Source organism: Tursiops truncatus, chromosome X (genome assembly GCF_011762595.2).
Source record: "Tursiops truncatus isolate mTurTru1 chromosome X, mTurTru1.mat.Y, whole genome shotgun sequence".
In the NCBI taxonomy this organism is placed as follows: Eukaryota; Metazoa; Chordata; class Mammalia; order Artiodactyla; family Delphinidae; genus Tursiops; species Tursiops truncatus.
In genome coordinates, this window is record NC_047055.1 from 78,174,209 (window position 1) to 78,191,141 (window position 16,933).

The 16,933-nt window shown below is 52.6% G+C and overlaps 2 protein-coding genes across 9 annotated transcripts in view; both read left to right on the plus strand.

The window, feature by feature from the left end:
• Positions 1-1,183: 1,183 nt before the first annotated feature.
• On the plus strand, positions 1,184-10,854 carry GDPD2 (glycerophosphodiester phosphodiesterase domain containing 2). Of its 5 annotated transcripts, none has more exons than XM_033849865.2 (16): positions 1,184-1,294; positions 2,895-3,008; positions 3,291-3,457; positions 3,675-3,768; positions 3,928-3,987; positions 4,216-4,314; positions 4,497-4,590; positions 4,736-4,881; positions 5,000-5,082; positions 5,185-5,335; positions 7,307-7,528; positions 7,736-7,884; positions 9,453-9,600; positions 9,767-9,849; positions 10,102-10,130; positions 10,212-10,854. In XM_033849865.2, exons 2-16 carry the CDS (start codon positions 2,904-2,906, stop codon positions 10,262-10,264), a joined length of 1,683 nt encoding a protein of 560 aa, XP_033705756.1. In that variant the 5' UTR covers positions 1,184-1,294; positions 2,895-2,903; the 3' UTR covers positions 10,265-10,854. The 5 variants fall into 5 exon arrangements, 4 of the variants coding, with proteins under 4 accessions (XP_033705756.1, XP_033705757.1, XP_033705758.1 ...); XM_033849866.2 differs by having other exon boundaries at positions 3,291-3,394; XR_004524535.2 differs by lacking the exon at positions 9,453-9,600.
• Positions 10,855-11,027: 173 nt separating this feature from the next.
• The window catches only part of DLG3 (discs large MAGUK scaffold protein 3), a 65,617-nt gene continuing 59,711 nt past the window's right edge, over positions 11,028-16,933 (plus strand). For 2 of the 4 annotated variants that reach the window (XM_033849857.2, XM_033849859.2), the window contains exons 1-3: positions 11,028-12,075; positions 13,150-13,234; positions 14,502-16,527. In XM_033849857.2, coding sequence (XP_033705748.1) covers positions 16,468-16,527 — 60 coding nt within the window. In that variant the 5' untranslated portion in view covers positions 11,028-12,075; positions 13,150-13,234; positions 14,502-16,467. Of the gene's footprint in view, positions 12,076-12,149; positions 13,235-14,501; positions 16,528-16,933 lie in introns of those variants that run through there. The other 2 variants (XM_073799040.1, XM_033849858.2) reach the window with 2 other exon arrangements.

Consider the following 16,933-nt stretch of genomic DNA (forward strand, 5'->3'; position numbering starts at 1 on the left):
CCTGCAGCCCTTTCTGGCCTCCTGCCAGCAAGCAGCCTTGCTTCTCTTTGCATTTTAATGCCGAGGGAGCAAGGGAGCCTTTGCCATTGCCAACTAGAGCCTCTGGATACAATGGGAAGGCAGAGAAGGAGGGGGCAGGCTCTTGGCCTAAGAGAGCAGGTCTTCCTTCTCACTGTTCCAAATCCAGTGCGTTTGGGGGAGGGGTAAATGAACTTATCCCCAGAGAAGACATTCTTTCCCACCAACACTGCACTAGCCCCCAGGCATCGAGCCACTGCCTCAGCCAAAAGGTTGAGAGGGAAGGTCAATCAAGCCAGCCCCCAGTCCCTGGCCCACCCAGAGCCCTGTGCTTTAGCACTGAGCTGACTCTATGGCCTGCTGGCCATCCCTCCCCTGCTGATGGTGTGGTAAGTGTCTTTTATGTGTATTCATCTTCCAAAAGCCAGTGACCATACCACTATACACTCCTCAAATGATTCTTGGAAAGAGATGGTAGATGCCTTGGGGTCAAAGCAGTGAAAAAGATGCAAATCTCAGCACATCTTGAATGAGCATCTCCTTTCTGGGGTGAGGGGGGAAAGGGAAGGGCTGCTAGTACCACCCAGGTCCCATAAGGCCCACGGAGACCCCTGGTCCAGAAACTGGGTGAAACAAGAAGTGGCATGCAATTCTGAGTTCCCTTCTAGATGCACCTTGCAGAAGCAGAAGCAAGATCCCAAGAGGGAAGGGAGGCTGATGAATTAAGGCTATCCTCCCAGGGAGCTTGAGACTGGATGCTAGACTTCCTTGCACACATACACACCCCCTTCCAGGGGGCTGGCTGGGCCCCTTCTCTTCACTGCCAAGTTGCAAAGTTGTGTGGTCACCTCCCCCCAGCTTCCCGCCCACCCGCGCCCTCAGCCCTCAGCCCTCGCCTCCCTGAGCCGGGACAAAGCCCCAGCAGTGACTAAGAGAACAGGAGGAGGGACAGAGGGATGGGGAAAGCTGCACAAAGGAATTCCTCACCCCAAGCCCCCTGACCGACAGCGAGTAAAGAAGCAGATCTGCTCGCCCTCCCCCTTCCCCCCTCCCATCTTCCCACCCGACCAGGCACGGGCACCACAGGCAACAGAGCAGCTGCAGGCCTTGGGAGAGGACCCGCACAGCCTCCTGTAGGTGGCAACAGTGCCACCTGTTTGACTGGTGGGGGCTGAGCCTGGAAGAGGGAGGAGGCTGACAACTCGGAGAGGACCTGGGAAACAGTGCAGTGCACAGCAGAGGGCAGAGAGCAGAGCGGACCTGCTGCTGAGAAAAGGTGTGAGGGCTCGGGAAGGCTGGGGGCCACAGGCGGGAGTGGCAGGGCCGAGACCGGCTCCTGCCGGCAGGGATTGGGCCCAGGGATTGAGCAGCACCCCTGGTCAGCTCCCCTGACTGGAGTTTTCTGGCTGCTCAGATCCTGACCCTATCCTACAGACAGCTTCTGGAGGGAGGTGGGACCCTGGACGGCAGTGTCCGGGGTGCAGAGGCAGTACCCGAGGTATGGCTGGAGCCCGAGGCAGGCTACAACCACTCGGTCCCAGCATGGGAAGAGGCAGGGGACCTCCCTCTGGGTTGGCTTTTTCCTGGGAGGGGTGTCAGGGTGGGGAGAGGTTTCCCTCCCCCCAGCTTCAGCCCCCTAACTTCCATTCCTACCCCAACCCTCCTTTCCCAAGGCAAGCAGAGGGTAAGAAGGGCTGTTTCAGGAGCAGCCACACCCTCCTTTCAGCCACTGTGCAACCCCTAAAGACTCCACAGCTTCAGGGGAGCCCAGATGACAAGGCAAGGGGTCATGTTCCTCAGACCACACCCACTTTGGGTGTATCCAGGGGCTCCTTTACATACTCCAAATCACCTAGAAACCCATTTTACTAACAGCCACTAGTGCGCATGCACATACAAATGCTGACACAAATCCCACACCTTCTCATGTAGAATCAAAATCACACACCCAGCCTAGTCTGGGGATCAGTAAGCCAGCTTGGACTCAGCTTGACCTCAAAGGACAAGGTCCAAAGACAACCACAGGCCCCATACACACCTTTGCCCTGTATTTGTTGTACTTTCACCAAAGTGTCCTCAGAGGGTGGGGCCCCTGAGAAGGAAAAGGCGGGGACTGGGTTCCTGGCTGAGGTTGGGGGATGACTGGGCAAGAAACGACAGGATTGGGGTGAGAGGGCTTAGACGTTCCAGGTGTGTGCAGGCAGGAAAAAGTTTCCTTCAGAAGGTAGGGAGTGACCCAGGCAACCGGTTCTCCTCAAGATTTCCTCTTATTGGTAGTGCCCCCTTGCCCCTGGGAGGTGGAGACAGAGAATCTTTCAGTTCAGAGCTTTGTAATGTGTGCAATCTCTGTATCCATAGCAACTGACCAAATAGCCACTAGCCAGGCCTCCCTCGGCCCCAGGTCAGTCCTGGTGCCTCTCCTTCAGGTTACTCCTGGCTTCTATGGTGGAAGCCTCAACACGGGGCCGCCTGAAGTTTGGCCAGATCTGCCTCAACTTGCTAAACCGTGTTTGCCCCACCCCCAGGGAAGTTTCTCCTGAGTCCCTACCACAGGCAACCTCTCCATCCCCAGATAGGGATGCTGTTGAAAGGGGAGGAGATGGAGAGAGTGGGTGTATATCCTGCCAGGAGGCTAGACCTCTGGGTGTCCCACTGACTTTCCACATATGCAGATGAAAGGGAAAGAAAGACCCCGGAAACTGTCCCCTTTGCTCACCTCCTCATCCAATCTGGCACTTGGGGCCTGCCCTGTGACCTCCGTTGCTGAGCAGCGGCCCAGGCCTCTGCTCCTCCCGGGGCTCCTCACATATACTGGGAGGGAGGCTGGGATCTGCCTTCTGCCAGGGTCCCTGATAGCCAAGTGTCCCTTCCCCCAGGCCCTCACCATGGGTGAGTCTCCCGGCTGCTGCTCGGTCTGGGCCCACTGCCTCCACTGCCTGTATAGCTGCCACTGGAAGAAATGCCCCAAAGACAGGACACAAACCAACCAGGTGAAGTACGGATGGGGTGGGGTGGGGGGGCAGAAGTCCAAGGCAGAGGCCACTCGGAGGGGATAAGAAGGCCAGGTGTGTTCAGAGACAGCGGAGGGGAGGGGATAGGGAAGGAAGGGGCTTTCTCTCCCCAGGAGGAAAATCCCCTCAAACATGGAAAGAGCTACCTGCAAAAGCAGAGCACCCCCATGCCTGGCAGGAAGCCCCCTTGAGCTGCCCTCTGTTGGGGACTCTGAGCTGAAGTGGGGATGGGCTGTGAGCTTCTCTCCTGCCCCTTTGCAGTGCGAATGCATCTGGTTTGGCCTGCTCTTCCTCACCTTTCTCCTCTCCCTGGGCTGGCTGTACGTCGTGCTCATCCTTCTCAATGACCTGCACAACTTCAATGAGTGTGTCACAGACCCCCTTCCTCAGCAGACATGTCAACCTACTCCCCACCTCGGGACTCCAGGGTGCTCGGTCATCCCCAGCCCTGCCTGGCTTGCCCCCTACCCAGCCTCCTTGAAAACCCCTCCGTGAAGTCTCCCCAGTCCGTGGAGCCCCTGACCCCCTGAAGGGCTTCCCCTCACTCCCTTCTAGCCCCCATCCTAGAGCCACCCAGCCCAGCTCCCCTCAGGCTACTATCGCTGCCCTTCCCCCACTCGGACACCTCCCTCTCCCCTCCCATAGATTCCTGTTCCAGCACTGGGGACACTGGATGGACTGGTCCCCGGCATTCCTGCTGGTCATCTCTCTACTGGTCACATACGCATCCCTGCTCTTGGTGGGTCCCGGAGCAGCTGGTCAAACCTTAGCCCTTCCTTCCCGCTCAGCTCTACCCTGTCGTTCTCACCCTGGCCACTGAGGGGAGGGGAGGAGGGAGGTGTCAGCCTGGGAAGCCCCTCTCTTGGCACCTCATGACTCCCACCACCTCTGCCCCCAGCTCCTGGCCCTGTTCCTGCGGCTCTGTGGCCAGCCTCTGTGCCTGCACACCACTCACAAGGTAGAGTGGGCGTATGGGAGCAAGCGGGAGAGGGGTACACTGGGCCCGGTACTTAGCCAGTTCTTCTATCCCTGGGCACGAGCTCAGGACCTGAAGCCCAGTAAATATGTGCTGAGTGAAAGAAGGACAGTGGTTGAGTCAGGAGAAGAGAATGGTCCTGTTTTCAGAGTGAGGGGCAGCCCAGGCAGCCACAAGCCCAGGTTGACATGAAGATCCCTGGTTCCCCAGGTGCTGCTGCTCCTCATTATACTTCTTGTGGCCGCTGGCCTTGTGGGACTGGAGGTCCAATGGCGGCAGGAGTGGCATAGCTTACGTCTGTCACTGCAGGTGAGTGGCTGGTATCCAGGGCTTAGCGGGGGAAACCTTCGCCTGTGGCCAACCCCAGGACACAGCTTGCTCCCTGGTGCCCCGAGACTCCAGGTAGCTCTCAACTTCAAAAGTCAGGTCCTAGGGGGAGAAGGGGAGGGCTTCTAGGGAGAAGAGCCCTCCTCAACAGCTCTTGTCCACAGGCCACAGCCCCATTCCTTCATATTGGAGCAGTTGCTGGCATCACTCTCCTGGCCTGGCCTGTGGCTGATACCTTCTACCGTATCCACCAAAGAGGTGCCAACTCTACCCTCTCACACACCCTCACTGGCCATCAATGCTTCTGCCTCCTGCTGCTCCGTTCCCTGCACCTGCACTCTGCTTTCTGTCCCCAGGGCCCACCACTGTCCTTTCTCTATAGCCTGTCCCCCACTCCCCACAGGTCCCAAGATTCTGCTACTTCTCCTATTTTTTGGAGTTGCCCTGGCCATCTACCTGGTGCCCCTATTCATCTCCTCAGCCTGTATCATGGAATCCAAAGACTTACCCCCCAAGCCTGAGCTGATGGGACACCGAGGGGCCCCCATGGTGAGTGCTGGGCAGAATGCTGGCAGGGCAGGGAGGGTCTGCTCCTCTAGGCTGCTGTGACCAGGCCTGTGGGTTCCCAGGCTCTCACCCTTCCCTGCCACCTCCTCACCTTTCCCAGCTGGCCCCCGAGAACACCCTGATGTCCCTGCGGAAGACAGCTGAATGTGGAGCTGTTGTGTTTGAGACCGATGTGATGGTCAGGTAAGGGAAGCCGGGGTCCCCTCCCGAACCCAGGGACACAGCAGGGACGCTCCGGAAATGATGCCCCAGAGTTTGGCCCTCTGACTCCCCTTGTGCCTTCAGCTCCAACGGGATCCCCTTCCTCATGCATGATGAGCGCCTGACCAGGACCACAGATGTGGCCACTGTGTTCCCACACCGAGTCAACAGCCACAGTAGCAACTTCTCCTGGACTGAGCTGAAGAGACTCAATGCCGGGGCCTGGTTCCTACAGGTGAGGACAGCCTTCTGGAAGAGGCAGCCATGGGCAGGGGCACTCAGGGGTGGAGTTCATTCATTGATAAGCGTCTGCTGAGCCCCGTGTTGGGCGACAGGTATACAATCTCTGCACTCAGGTCATTCCCTCCTAGTAAGGAAAGCACCTAGGCAACAGGCTATCAGAATATGAAACCTCCAGCAAGAGCAAGGTCTTTACTGGGTAGAGAGGAGAGAGAGGTCACTGTTGGGCAGGGGGAGCACAGGAGAGGATCAGGAGTGGTTTCACAGGAGAGGATGCCTGAGCAGCATATGAAGTGAGGGTAGTTTTTAAGATGGACAAGGCAGGGAACGGGAATTCTGGTCAGAGGGAAGAGTGTGTGTAAAGCCCAGAAATATGAAGAAACCTTTCCAGGGAACAAAAAGTGGCTCAGTGGGAATTCCCTGGCGATCCAGTGGTTAGGATTTGGCGCTTTCACTGCCTGGGCTCGGGTTCGATTCCTGGTTGAGGAACTAAGATCCTGCAAGCCGCGCGGCAAGGCCAAAGAAAAAAAAAAAGACAATGAAAAAGTGGCTCAGTGGAAGTGGGAGACAAAAATGCATGGGAGTCGTGGGAGATGAGACTGGCCGGGGGCCGGGGGAGCAGAGGCTTGGTCTCCGGGGGCTTTGAATGCCAGGCCTAGAAGTGTGGACTTCAATCCTGCAGGTGATGGAAATTATTTAAAAGAATAATTAATTTGTTTAGTTTTTCTTTTCTTGATTACCAAAGTAATACAAGTTCCTTATAAAAAAAATTTTTAAAAAGTAAAATTTCAGAGAAATAACCTAAAATTGAAAAATCTCCCGTAATCCAACCCGTCAGTTGGATACATATTCTGAGGGATTAAGACATATCTGAGCGCTTAAGAGTAAAGGACGTCTGAGTTTGAATCTTGGCTTCACCACTTCCTAGCTGTGTGAGCCTAGGCAACATTCCTTAGGGTCTCTGTGCTTCATTTTCCTCAACTATAAAATGGGAATAATAACAGTACCTACCTTGTAGGATTATCGGGAGGACTAAATAAATTAATACACATAAGTGCTTCTAATGCTGCCTGGCACATAGTAAACATTTAATAAGTGTTGATAGCTCACTTTCTCCATGCCAGTGACTAGGAGGTAAGGTCATCTGTTGATTTCAAGGGGAGGAGAGGAGAGTGGCAGAGGTTTGGAACAGCCACCAGGAGGAATGGGAGAGGGAACAAATCAAGAAAAAGTAAAAGGATGGCTAAGTGGCACTGAGAGCAAAAAATAGGACTACAGGGCTTCCCTGGTGGCGCAGTGGTTGAGAGTCCGCCTGCCGATGCAGGGGACACGGGTTCGTGCCCCAGTCCGGGAGGATCCCACATGCCGCGGAGCGGCTGGGCCCGTGAGCCATGGCTGCTGAGCCTGCGCGTCTGGAGCCTGTGCTCCGCAACGGGAGAGGCCACAACAGTGAGGGGCCCGCATACCGCCAAAAAAAAAAAAAAATAGGACTACAGTGCCAACAGCCTACGTGGTGTGCTCTGCCCCCCGATTCTAGGGGTGGAGGGGGCGGACAATTGCAGAATTCAATGAGTTTGGGATTTGTGGGGCAGGAAAGGAGTTGACGGGGCTGTGGAAAAGTAGTTCAAGCTGCGGATGGACCATGGGTAGGGGATGTAGGTGTGGCCAGAAAGGGGCTGATGGATTGGGAGGAAACCAATGGGTCAAGATCCCAGAGGTCTCCGTGAGACCCAAGGGCAAGTGTAGTGAGAGTGAGGAAGTTAGGAAACCGGGAGGATAGGAGGTTGGGGCCAGAGTAAGGTATTAGAGGGTCTAGAAAAGGCCACAATTTGGAGAAAGGAAAAACCCTGGCTCAGCAGTGGGCCGAAGCTGTACACCAAGTGGGGGTAATGAGTGAAGATAATGAGGATGGGAGGATGGCCTGGAGGCTTCTTCTGGTCTTGAAACAATTTTCTTCTTCTTATAGAGGCGACCCTTCTGGGGGGCTAAGCAGCTGTCAGGCCCTGATCGGAAAGACGCTGAGAATCAGACAGTGCCAGCCCTGAAAGAACTACTGAAAGAAGCTGAAGCCCACAACCTTTCTGTCATGTTTGACCTGCGCCGCCCCCCACGAAACCATACATACCATGACACTTTTGTGAACCAGACACTGGAGACTGTGCTGAGTTCAGGGGTGCCCCAAGCCATGGTGATGTTGCCAGGACCCCAAGTGCTCCCTAGTGCCCCTCTCCCCTGCCTTCCCTAGGCCATGATGATAATGCTGAGGCTTCCCCCCGCCCCAGGGCCCCACCCCAGCTCATACAGCCCATCCGCAGTCAGACCTCTCTGCCCCTGTCCCCACCCCCGGAATCCCTAGGCCTTCGCCAGCTTCATGCCTATCCACCCTGAACCACAGGTCCTCTGGCTACCGGATGAAGATCGGGCTTATGTCCAACAACGGGCCCCCCAAATGCGCCAGATATATGGACATCTGGGAGGCCACAGCACTGAGAGGCCCCAGTTTCTCAACCTCCCCTATCAAGACCTGCCACTGTTGGATATCAAGTGAGTGCCAGAGGAAAGGAGCTGAGGGGATCACACGAGGCTTAATGGTGGGGAAGAGCCGAGGCTGGGAAGGCAAAGGCCATTCATTCATTCACTCATACAACACATATTTATTGAACACCTGCTATGTGTCAGGCACTGTTTATTGCAGGCTTTGGGGGTGAGACAGACAGACAACAAACCACTGCACAAAACATATGCATATTGGATAGTGATAAGTGATCTGAAGACAAAAAAATTGGGAAGATGTAGTAGAGATTGGGAGAGAGGGGCTAGGGAGGGTCACAGTAGGAAGAGTGGTTAAAGAGGTGGTGTCTGGGCTGAGACCTGACAGGTCACAAAGAGAGGACAATGGGAAGAGCTGCAGAAGAACAGGAACAGCAGCCTTGTGAGCGAGGGGAAGGCAAGGCTGGAGAGGTAGGCAGGGGCCAAATTGGGTAGGACCTTGTAGGCCACCAGAAGGATTTTAGCTTTCATTCTACACCAAAGAGATTGGTGCAAGAGAGGATGGATCCAGGGGAGAGAGGCGAGAGTCCCAGATGTGAGCTGGGCCCCAGAAGCTGACCCAGCCAGGAAACATGATAGACTTACAAACATGCAGTTGCCAAGGTCTCTTATAATATCCTTGTGGTCAGATAGAAAAAAATGTGGACTGAAAGATAGCCTAGTTATCATATTAAGTATTTCAAGGAACTTTCCCCAAGTTGTCACCATGGGAGGAGACACGATATCAGGTTTGGCCCTCCCCTTAGCCTTGTCCTGGTCAACATCGACTGCTGATCATGTTTCCAAAAGGCATGAATTGGTAATGAAAACACTGATGGGAAAATGGAGGCCCTGAAAGGTCTAAGCACTCCAAGATGACGGGCCAAATGTACCAGGATGAAATGCAACAGAGATACATGCAAAGACCTATATTTGGGGTCCAAAAGAAGCTCAACTGCACAAAAACAAGAGAGGGAGACACTGGCATTAGCAGGAGCATGTGTGAAAAAGACCAGGGCTTTGATTGAACACTGTGAATAATGAATGACACTGCCAAAAACTAGCCTGACCCTGGGCTGCCTTCACATGGGCATAGTGCCCAGAAGGCAGGAAGAGTTTTGCTCTCCTCGAAGCTGGTCCCAGCCTGCCCGGGATATCACCTTCAGATGCAGGCTCCAAACTTCAAAAGGAACATAGGTAAATTGGAGTAAGGTCAGATTAGAGAGGTTTTTATGAGGAAGGGAATGATAAGCCAGGTCCCCAGCCCCAGCTGAAGTGACTGGGGCTGTTGGGCCTGGAGAAGAGAAGACTCAGGGGAATGTGGTCACTGCCCCTCAGACCTCTGAAGGGATGTCACGAGACAAAGAGGAGAGACACATTGGTGTGACCCCAGACAGCAAAGCTAAGACCTGTAGGTGGAATCCACCAGGAGACAGAGTTGGTCAGGGGCTGCTATGCAAAGGCAGAACTGATGGCTCTGGGGAAGTGACACTGGAGATTCAAGCACAGAGAGGGGCTGTCTCCCTCCCATGCCTGGAACGCCATGATTCTGGATGTTCCCTATTTCTTCCCCTCCTCCACAGAGCACTGCACCAAGATAATGTCTCGGTGAACCTATTTGTAGTGAACAAGCCCTGGCTCTTCTCCCTACTCTGGTGTGCAGGGGTGGATTCGGTCACCACCAATGACTGCCAGCTGCTGCAGCAGATGCGTTACCCTGTCTGGCTTATTGTAAGGGCTCTGGGACTGTCACCCCTCCTCCTCTTTTCCCATCCCTGCTTCTCCTTAACCCTATCCCTCTCTTCCTTACTTATTGCCCCTCCTCCCCCCATATACTACCTGTGTCTGTATATGGGTCGCTCTGGCCACTGACAGGGGCTTTTTTCTATTCCCATAGTCCCCTCAAACCTACCTACTGATGTGGATCATTACCAATTGTGTCTCCATCCTGCTGCTTTTGTGGACCTTCCTCCTCCAACGGTGAGTGTTTTGTGCCCCAGCTTTCTGGGTCTTTATTCTCCCTAGGGTCCTGGTGGTAGGGCTGATTCAGATTCATAAATGCTGCCTGGGGCTTGGGGTTTGGTCTGTTTGGTTCCTCAGAGATTCTTAGACCCTTCCTTATATATCCAATTGGCTTGAACCTTTTGGGAAAGGCAGTCTGGGGGAACTCGGGGTCAAAAGGTCATGCTTGAAGCTGGCTGAACTCATAATGAGAAGCTTTTCTCCCTATAGGAGATGTGCTAAGAAGAGAGAGAGAGCCGGTAAGAACTTTCTCCCCTCACTTCATTTTTCTCCTCCTCTAGCCTTCCCCTTGCTCATTCCCTATATGCCCCTCTCCCCAGGCTTAGAAACAGCAGTGCTGCTGACCAGGATCAACGCTTTCATAATGGAGTAAACGCCCTGTCCTGGACCCCCACCAGCCAAAGTTTGAGGCCTGTCTGCATTGGCCAACAGCAAGGAGGAAGAGAGAATGGCCGAGGTGGAATGTTGGTGGGGTTGGCGTGGGGTGAACTTTGCCAATAGGAGGTTTTGAACTATGAGGGCCCTCTGCCCAGATGGTGGCATGCCCCAAGCTTCCATGGAATCTGTTCCCCTTGGGATTTTGACCTGAAGTGGTTAGGAAGACACTGAGTCACCAGAAGTTTCTCCCCGAATGAAACTAGAACAGAGGAAGAGACGAGGAGATTGCCAAGAGAATGTTTCTGATCTGTGTTCACGTGTTCTTGTGTAGAAGGCACAGGGTGTCAGGGACGGGACAGCTTGGAACAGACTGAAGGAGATGACAAAACGGCCTTTCCTGGAGAACTATAAGATGATGGAGATATTGACCTGGCTTCATTCACTGTCTCCCCTGACATATGCAATTTATCTGATTTCCTGCCTAGAGGCTGGGGGCCAAAGAGCCCATCTAGCCATGTAATTCTGTGCCTACAGGTGGCTTTTTGCTGTGCACAGTCTTTTCCTCAAGACACATTAGTTCCTGAATCCTGTCCGTTAATCGGTTATTCAGTGAATTGAATGCCCATTTGGCACAGTCTAATCTTTTCAGCGCTGGGGCTGGGTGGAGGATGCACCTTCCATCTAGGGTTGCATGTGACATGACATTGAGGGGTCATCATGGGGAGAATCGTGGGTTGGAGGTGGCAAGAGGTCCACCTGGGGCAATGAAGGGCTGCAAGTGGGAAGCAGGAGAGCAGCCGCCACAGGGAGCGTTCCGGGCGGCCCAGGCGCGCTGTGCAGAGTTGCGCTGTAGCTCCACCTTGTGGTCACCTGCCCCAAGAGGAGGGCCGCGCCGTCGTCACCCGTGACGTATTTGCTGAATGCTACCTGTTTCTTGTGCCCATTGGGGACCTGTGTCCTTGACTCCGTATCCCGAGGGCAAGGTCCGATTTCCACAAGTTTTCGCTTCTCTGGGCTGCGTGCAGGGTCAGGTTGCCGGGCCCACCTTCCCCTCGAGGAGCAAGGTCCCCGGTATGTTTGCTGCTCGTGAGCCTCTGGGATAAACAGTTAAGATGACCAGCGCGGAGCTGGCCTAGGATAAGGAGTCTGGTAGAAGTGCGGGAGGGGCTAAGGCAAACACAAGGACAGGAGGGGGCTCTGGCTGACTCTTCAGTCCCCACCGCACCCACATTCACCCCGGTTCATGGCTCCACACGAAGGGAAATCGAACTAAGGGTCTGACGAGGTCGGGAGGTTCGATTCTCAATTCCTCCTCTCTCGCCAGCCTGGGACCGGGGACGGCACTGGCACCTAGGGACAAGACCCTCCTCGGTTGCAGGGCAGGCCCTGGAACTACAACTCCCAGGAGGCCCCACGGCCACTTCCGGTCTCGGGATGGACCGAAGCTAATTTGAATTTGTGTTCCCGCCCCCTCCTCCTCCCAGACCCCGCCCCTTCCCTTCTCGCCACCCCGCCCTCGCCATGCACACACATGCACAGAGACACACAGGCCGCCGTCCACGCCAACATACCTGGCCTGCAGCAGGCGCGGTGGGCGGGGGCATCGGCGTGCGACGGGCTGGGAGGTGGGAGGAGCTCCGGGAGCCCACGCCGCGGCTGCTGCCTGGTCCCAGTCTTCTCGGGGGTCCACGCCGCCTTGGACCGCCTCTTCCACACACTACCTTTTCAAGCTGCATTTCCGTAGTTTTCCCTGTTCCCGATCCCGCCCCTCAGACCGACTGCCGGCCTCAGCTCTGGGGCGCCCAGGTACTGCCGGGCTCTCACCTCTCAGCATGGACCTCCCCCCCACCCCCATCCCTACTTTTCTGTCCCCTCCCAGTCGCTCAGCCTCGCAGCCCCGCAGCCTCTTCCTCCCCTCCCATTCCGACCTGACCCTGACCACATCCAGGGTTTCCAACCCCCGCAGCCTCCACCTCTCAGCTCCCAGGCTCTCAGCTGCAGTCCTCTAGCCTCAGAGTCTAGACTCTCTGCCGGAATGCCCCAAGCCCTTGCCCCTAGTCCCTAGCCTTGAGCACTCAGCCCTGAGCCTGCCACCGTCCATCCTTCCTCTCTTCCCAGGAGGACTGGACAGCTATGGCGCACTTAACCTCTGTAAGGTCCTGGACTGGAGGCTGAGATTAACAAAAACTTGAGGGTGGAGGGCCAAGGGGCGCTGCTCATTGGGGTTTGGGTGCAGTTGCTCTCGTTATTTTTAGCTGCTGACTCACAGCTTCTGGCATCCGGGTTTGGGGCTAGCAGGCTGGGCTAGGGGGCTATTAATAGAGCTAAGGCACAGCCCCGACCCAGTTCAGTTTAGAACACAGGGAGCAAGGAGCCTCCCCCTGCCATCGTGCGGCTGTGGAGATGTTGTGGACTGGGGCAGTGGCTGGACCAGGACCTCTCTGGCTGCCAGTACCTCAGCCTGGTATCTCTACCTTGGAACTCTTGAGGGAAAGCCCACGATGAGACTCCGGGTACAGCTCTCCCCTAAGCTTGCCATGGCTTGGGGCTCTGCCACAATGAAGCTCCTGCTGTACTGATTGTGAAGAGATGAGTCCCAAGTGGAGGGATTATTGTGCCCACGGCTTCGGCCTGCTTGGACCTACTCCTGGGCCAGAATGCTAGGTTACTAGGAGGAAAAGCTGTGGATTTCTGGTCCCCAAAGGCGGTCCTAAGGACGGAATACTTCAGCATGGTCCTAACAGAGAGGGCACAGAGCTGACAGGATTTGCTAGCCCCAAACCAGACACAGTACTAGGAAGCTGCCGAATTCTGTGTTACTACCCTGCCATTCTTCTTTTTGTTTCTTTCCCTCTTGTTGGGCTCTGTCCCTACTCACAGGGGTCAACAGACCTCAGGATCTCTCTCCCTACTCCATAGAGAAATCTAATTCAGGAAAGCCACTGAGAAACTTGTCTCCACCAAGGTATGAATGATCCTTTATATATTGTCGTTCCTATGGGGCCTTTTTATTTTAATGGGCGAAAGTAGGAGTTCCCTAATCCATACCTTGGGAAAGGTGGGGAAATCCTGATACCTTAGTAGACTAATCACCAAAATTATTCCTACCCACGCCCAATGTGCTAGAATTCCCATCCACCAAGGATGCACACCCACAGCAATGCCCCTTACTCACAAACCAGAAACTTCCTGCTTTCAGCAATCCCAGTCTCTGGCTCCCAGGTGAAACCCGAGGGCTTTGGGGCAAGGGTGATTATTTCTCCACACAAAAAGATTGGGGTCACCCAGTGAAGCTGTACTTTCAAGAATGAGCCCAGATTATCAGACAGCAGCGGGCCGCCCTGCCCTAACCCCATCAGTTTGCTGAGGGAGGGTGCTGGAGAAACGGTGGATAGGAGTGAGAAACAGTCCCCTTCTCCCAAATCCCTTCTCAGGCTCCTCTGTGGCTTCAGTCTCCATGCGGGCCTCCCGGTTGCCTAGCAACCACAACCGCCTGCAGGGGCGTGGGCTGTTTTCGACCTGTAGGGGGCGCCTGTCTCCCTGGGGCCTCAGGCTGGAACTCTAGCAGTTGGGAGGGGATTCCAAGTGTCAAAGCATCTCAAGGTTGCTGACTTGCCAACCAAGTCCAGTCTGAGCATCAGAGAGCCTGTAGAGTGGGGAGAAGCTCACTATGAATGTAAAGGGATGTAACTCATATTCATTAAAAATGAAAATGTGTGTGTGTTTGTGTGTGTGTGTGTGTGTGTGTGTGTGTGTGTGTGTGTGTGTGTGTGTGTGTGAGAGAGACAGAGAGAGACAGAGAGAGACAGACAGAGAGAGACAGAGAGAGAGAGGGAGAGAGGAGAGAGAGAGAGCAGTCAAATAGGGACAGGGTGTGGGGAAGGCAGTTTGACCCTCTCCATTCACTCCAGGCTTAGCAATGTTTATTCCTCAATCAGAGCAGTTCAGAGGCCCAGGCTATAGGGTGTTTTTTGTTTTTTGTTTTTCCTGAGCTACTTTTAGGATGTAGGAAAAGAGTCTAGCACTCTATAGTATTGGCAAACTGCCGAGCATATAAAAGACTTTAAGGTCCTGAGTTACCAGCTTAGCCTAGACTTGGTCATGAAGGAAGATATTCATTCATTTGTTCATTCAACAATAATAATTAACCCTAACCCACTGTTACAAGGTAATGTGCTAAATGTTTTACATTTAATCCTCACAAAAACCCTATGATGATTTCCATTTCACAGATAAAGAAACTGAAGCTCAAGAAGTAAAGTAACGGCCAAGGTCACACAACTAGTGACTGGCTTGGGTGTGGCTGAGCAACCACTGTGTGCCAGGGTCTAAGAATACAGGAAACAAGACACTCCTCTCTTTTCTCTACCTAATGAACACCTAGTCACCCTTCAGGAGCAAACTAAAAATATCATCTCTTATGAAACTTTTCGTAAGCCCCTCGCCACCCACAAGTAGAGTTGATAACTTGCTTTTTTGTATACCCCTCTGAAATAGCACTTTTCACAGTTATTGTAATGAAATGCTTCTACATGTCCATTTCTCTAACTTTGAGCATCTTGGCGACAGGGTCTGTTTACTATTCATTGCCACTTGGATGTCTGATAGACATCTCAAACTCAACATGTCCAAATCTGGACACCTGATCTGTTTTGCCCAAATGACCCCTCCCCTAAAGCAGTCCTCATCTCAGTCGATGGCAGTTTCACCTTTCCAGTTGCTGTGGCCAAAAAACCTTGGAACCACACCTCATATTCAATCTGTCAGCAAATCCTGTTGACTCTCTCTTCGAAATACATCCAGAATCCAATCACTTCTTATCACCTCCAGTGCTACCACCCTGGTCCAAACCACCATCACTCACGTCTCTCTGGCATCACCTCAGTAGCCTCCTGACTGGTCTCACTGCTTCACCCTTGTCCCCTGTGGCCTATTCTCCACATGGAAGCCAGAGTGATCCTGCTAAACACAAGTCAGATCATGTCAGTTCTCAGCACAAAAACTCTCCAATGGCTCCCCATCTCTCTCAGAGTAAAGCCAAAATCCTTCAATGGCCTACAGGCCCTATACAATCTGGTCTCCTACTAAATCTCTGATCGTATCTCCTAGTACGTTCTCCCTCTCACTCTGCTCCAGCTGCTTGGTCCTCCTTGCTGTTTCTCGAACAAGCCAGATGCACTTCTTACCCATGACCTTTGCACTGGCTCTTCCCTTGCTAGGTATACTCTTCTGCATGGCTCCCTTCCTCACCTCCCTCAAGTCCTTGTTCAAATGTCACTTTCTCAGTGAGGCCTACCTTGACCAGCCTATTTAAGATTGCCTCTATTCTAATTTCCAGTTTACAGTAAGTACAGGGTATAGAGGAACAAGATAAATGACACCACGAGGGGAAAAACAACAACAACAGACAAATCCAGAAGTAGGATATTCTACAAAACAACTGAGTTGTACTTTTCAAAAAGCCAGTGTCATTAATTTAAAAAAAATAAAGATGGGAGACTTCTAGTTCTGGACCCAAGTGGAGTAGACATGCTTCTCCCTATTTCTCCCACTAAGGACAGCTAAAACTCTGTATGTGATATATAAAACAAACATAGGAAGATGCTAAAAGAAGGAGAAAAGGACAGACTTGACTAGGTGACTTGACTAAAAACAAAAACATGAACAGAGCCTCAGAGACATGTGGGACTATAACAAAAGACCTAACATTCATGTCATCGGAGTCCCAGAAGGAGAAGAGAAAGGGTGGGGGCGAAAAAGTCCTCAAGAAATGATGGCTGAAAATCCTCCAAATCTGGCAAAAGACACAAACCTACAGATTCAAGAAGCTGAACAAACCCGCAACACAGGATAAAGTCAAATCCATGCCAAGACACATTATAATCAAACTTTTAAAAACGAGACGAAGAGAAAATCTTGAAAGCAGTAAGAGAGAAACACCACTTTACCAACAGGGGAAAAACAATTCAAGTATCAGCGATTTCTCACCAGAAACCATGGTGGCCAGAAGGAAGTGGCAACAACATATTTCAAGTGTTAAAAGAACTGCCAAGCCTGGATGCTATATCTAGTGAAAATATCCTTCAGAAATGAGGGAGAAATCAAGATATCCTCAGAAAAAGGAAAGCTATGAGACCATGACACCAGCAGACCCACCCTAAAAGAGTGGTTAAAGGCAGTCCTCAAAACAGAAAGGAAATGATAAAAGAAGAAATCTTGGAACATCGGGAAGGAAGAAAGAATAGAATGAGTAAAAACGTAAGTACGTACAACAGACTTTCCTTCTTCTCTTGAGTTGTCTAAATAATGTTTGATGGTTGAAGCAATAAGTAAAACATCATCTGATGTGAAGCTCAGTATATGTAGAGGAAATATTTAAGACAACCGTACTATAAATGAGACATGGTAAAGAGACCTAAAGGGAGGTAATTTTTTTACACTTTCCTCAACCTTTTAAAATGATGACACCAGTAGGTCTTTGTGGTGATGAAATAGTTTTGTATTTTGATTGCAGTGGTTGTTACAGAAATCTCTGCATGTGGTAAAATGGTATAGAACTATACACACACTATACCAATGTCAATTTCCTGGTTTTGATATTGTACTATAATTATGTAAGATGCAATCATTGAGGAAAACTGGGTGAAGGGTACACGGGCCCTCT

Excerpts from the sequence above, each read along its gene's own strand:
- GDPD2 (XM_033849865.2), top strand. The coding sequence starts at position 2,904 with ATGGGTGAGTCTCCCGGCTGCTGCTCGGTCTGGGCCCACTGCCTCCAC. Across the intron at positions 4,315-4,496 it reads GCTTACGTCTGTCACTGCAG|GCCACAGCCCCATTCCTTCA; the intron begins GTGAGTGGCTGG and ends TCTTGTCCACAG. Across the intron at positions 4,591-4,735 it reads CTACCGTATCCACCAAAGAG|GTCCCAAGATTCTGCTACTT; the intron begins GTGCCAACTCTA and ends CACTCCCCACAG.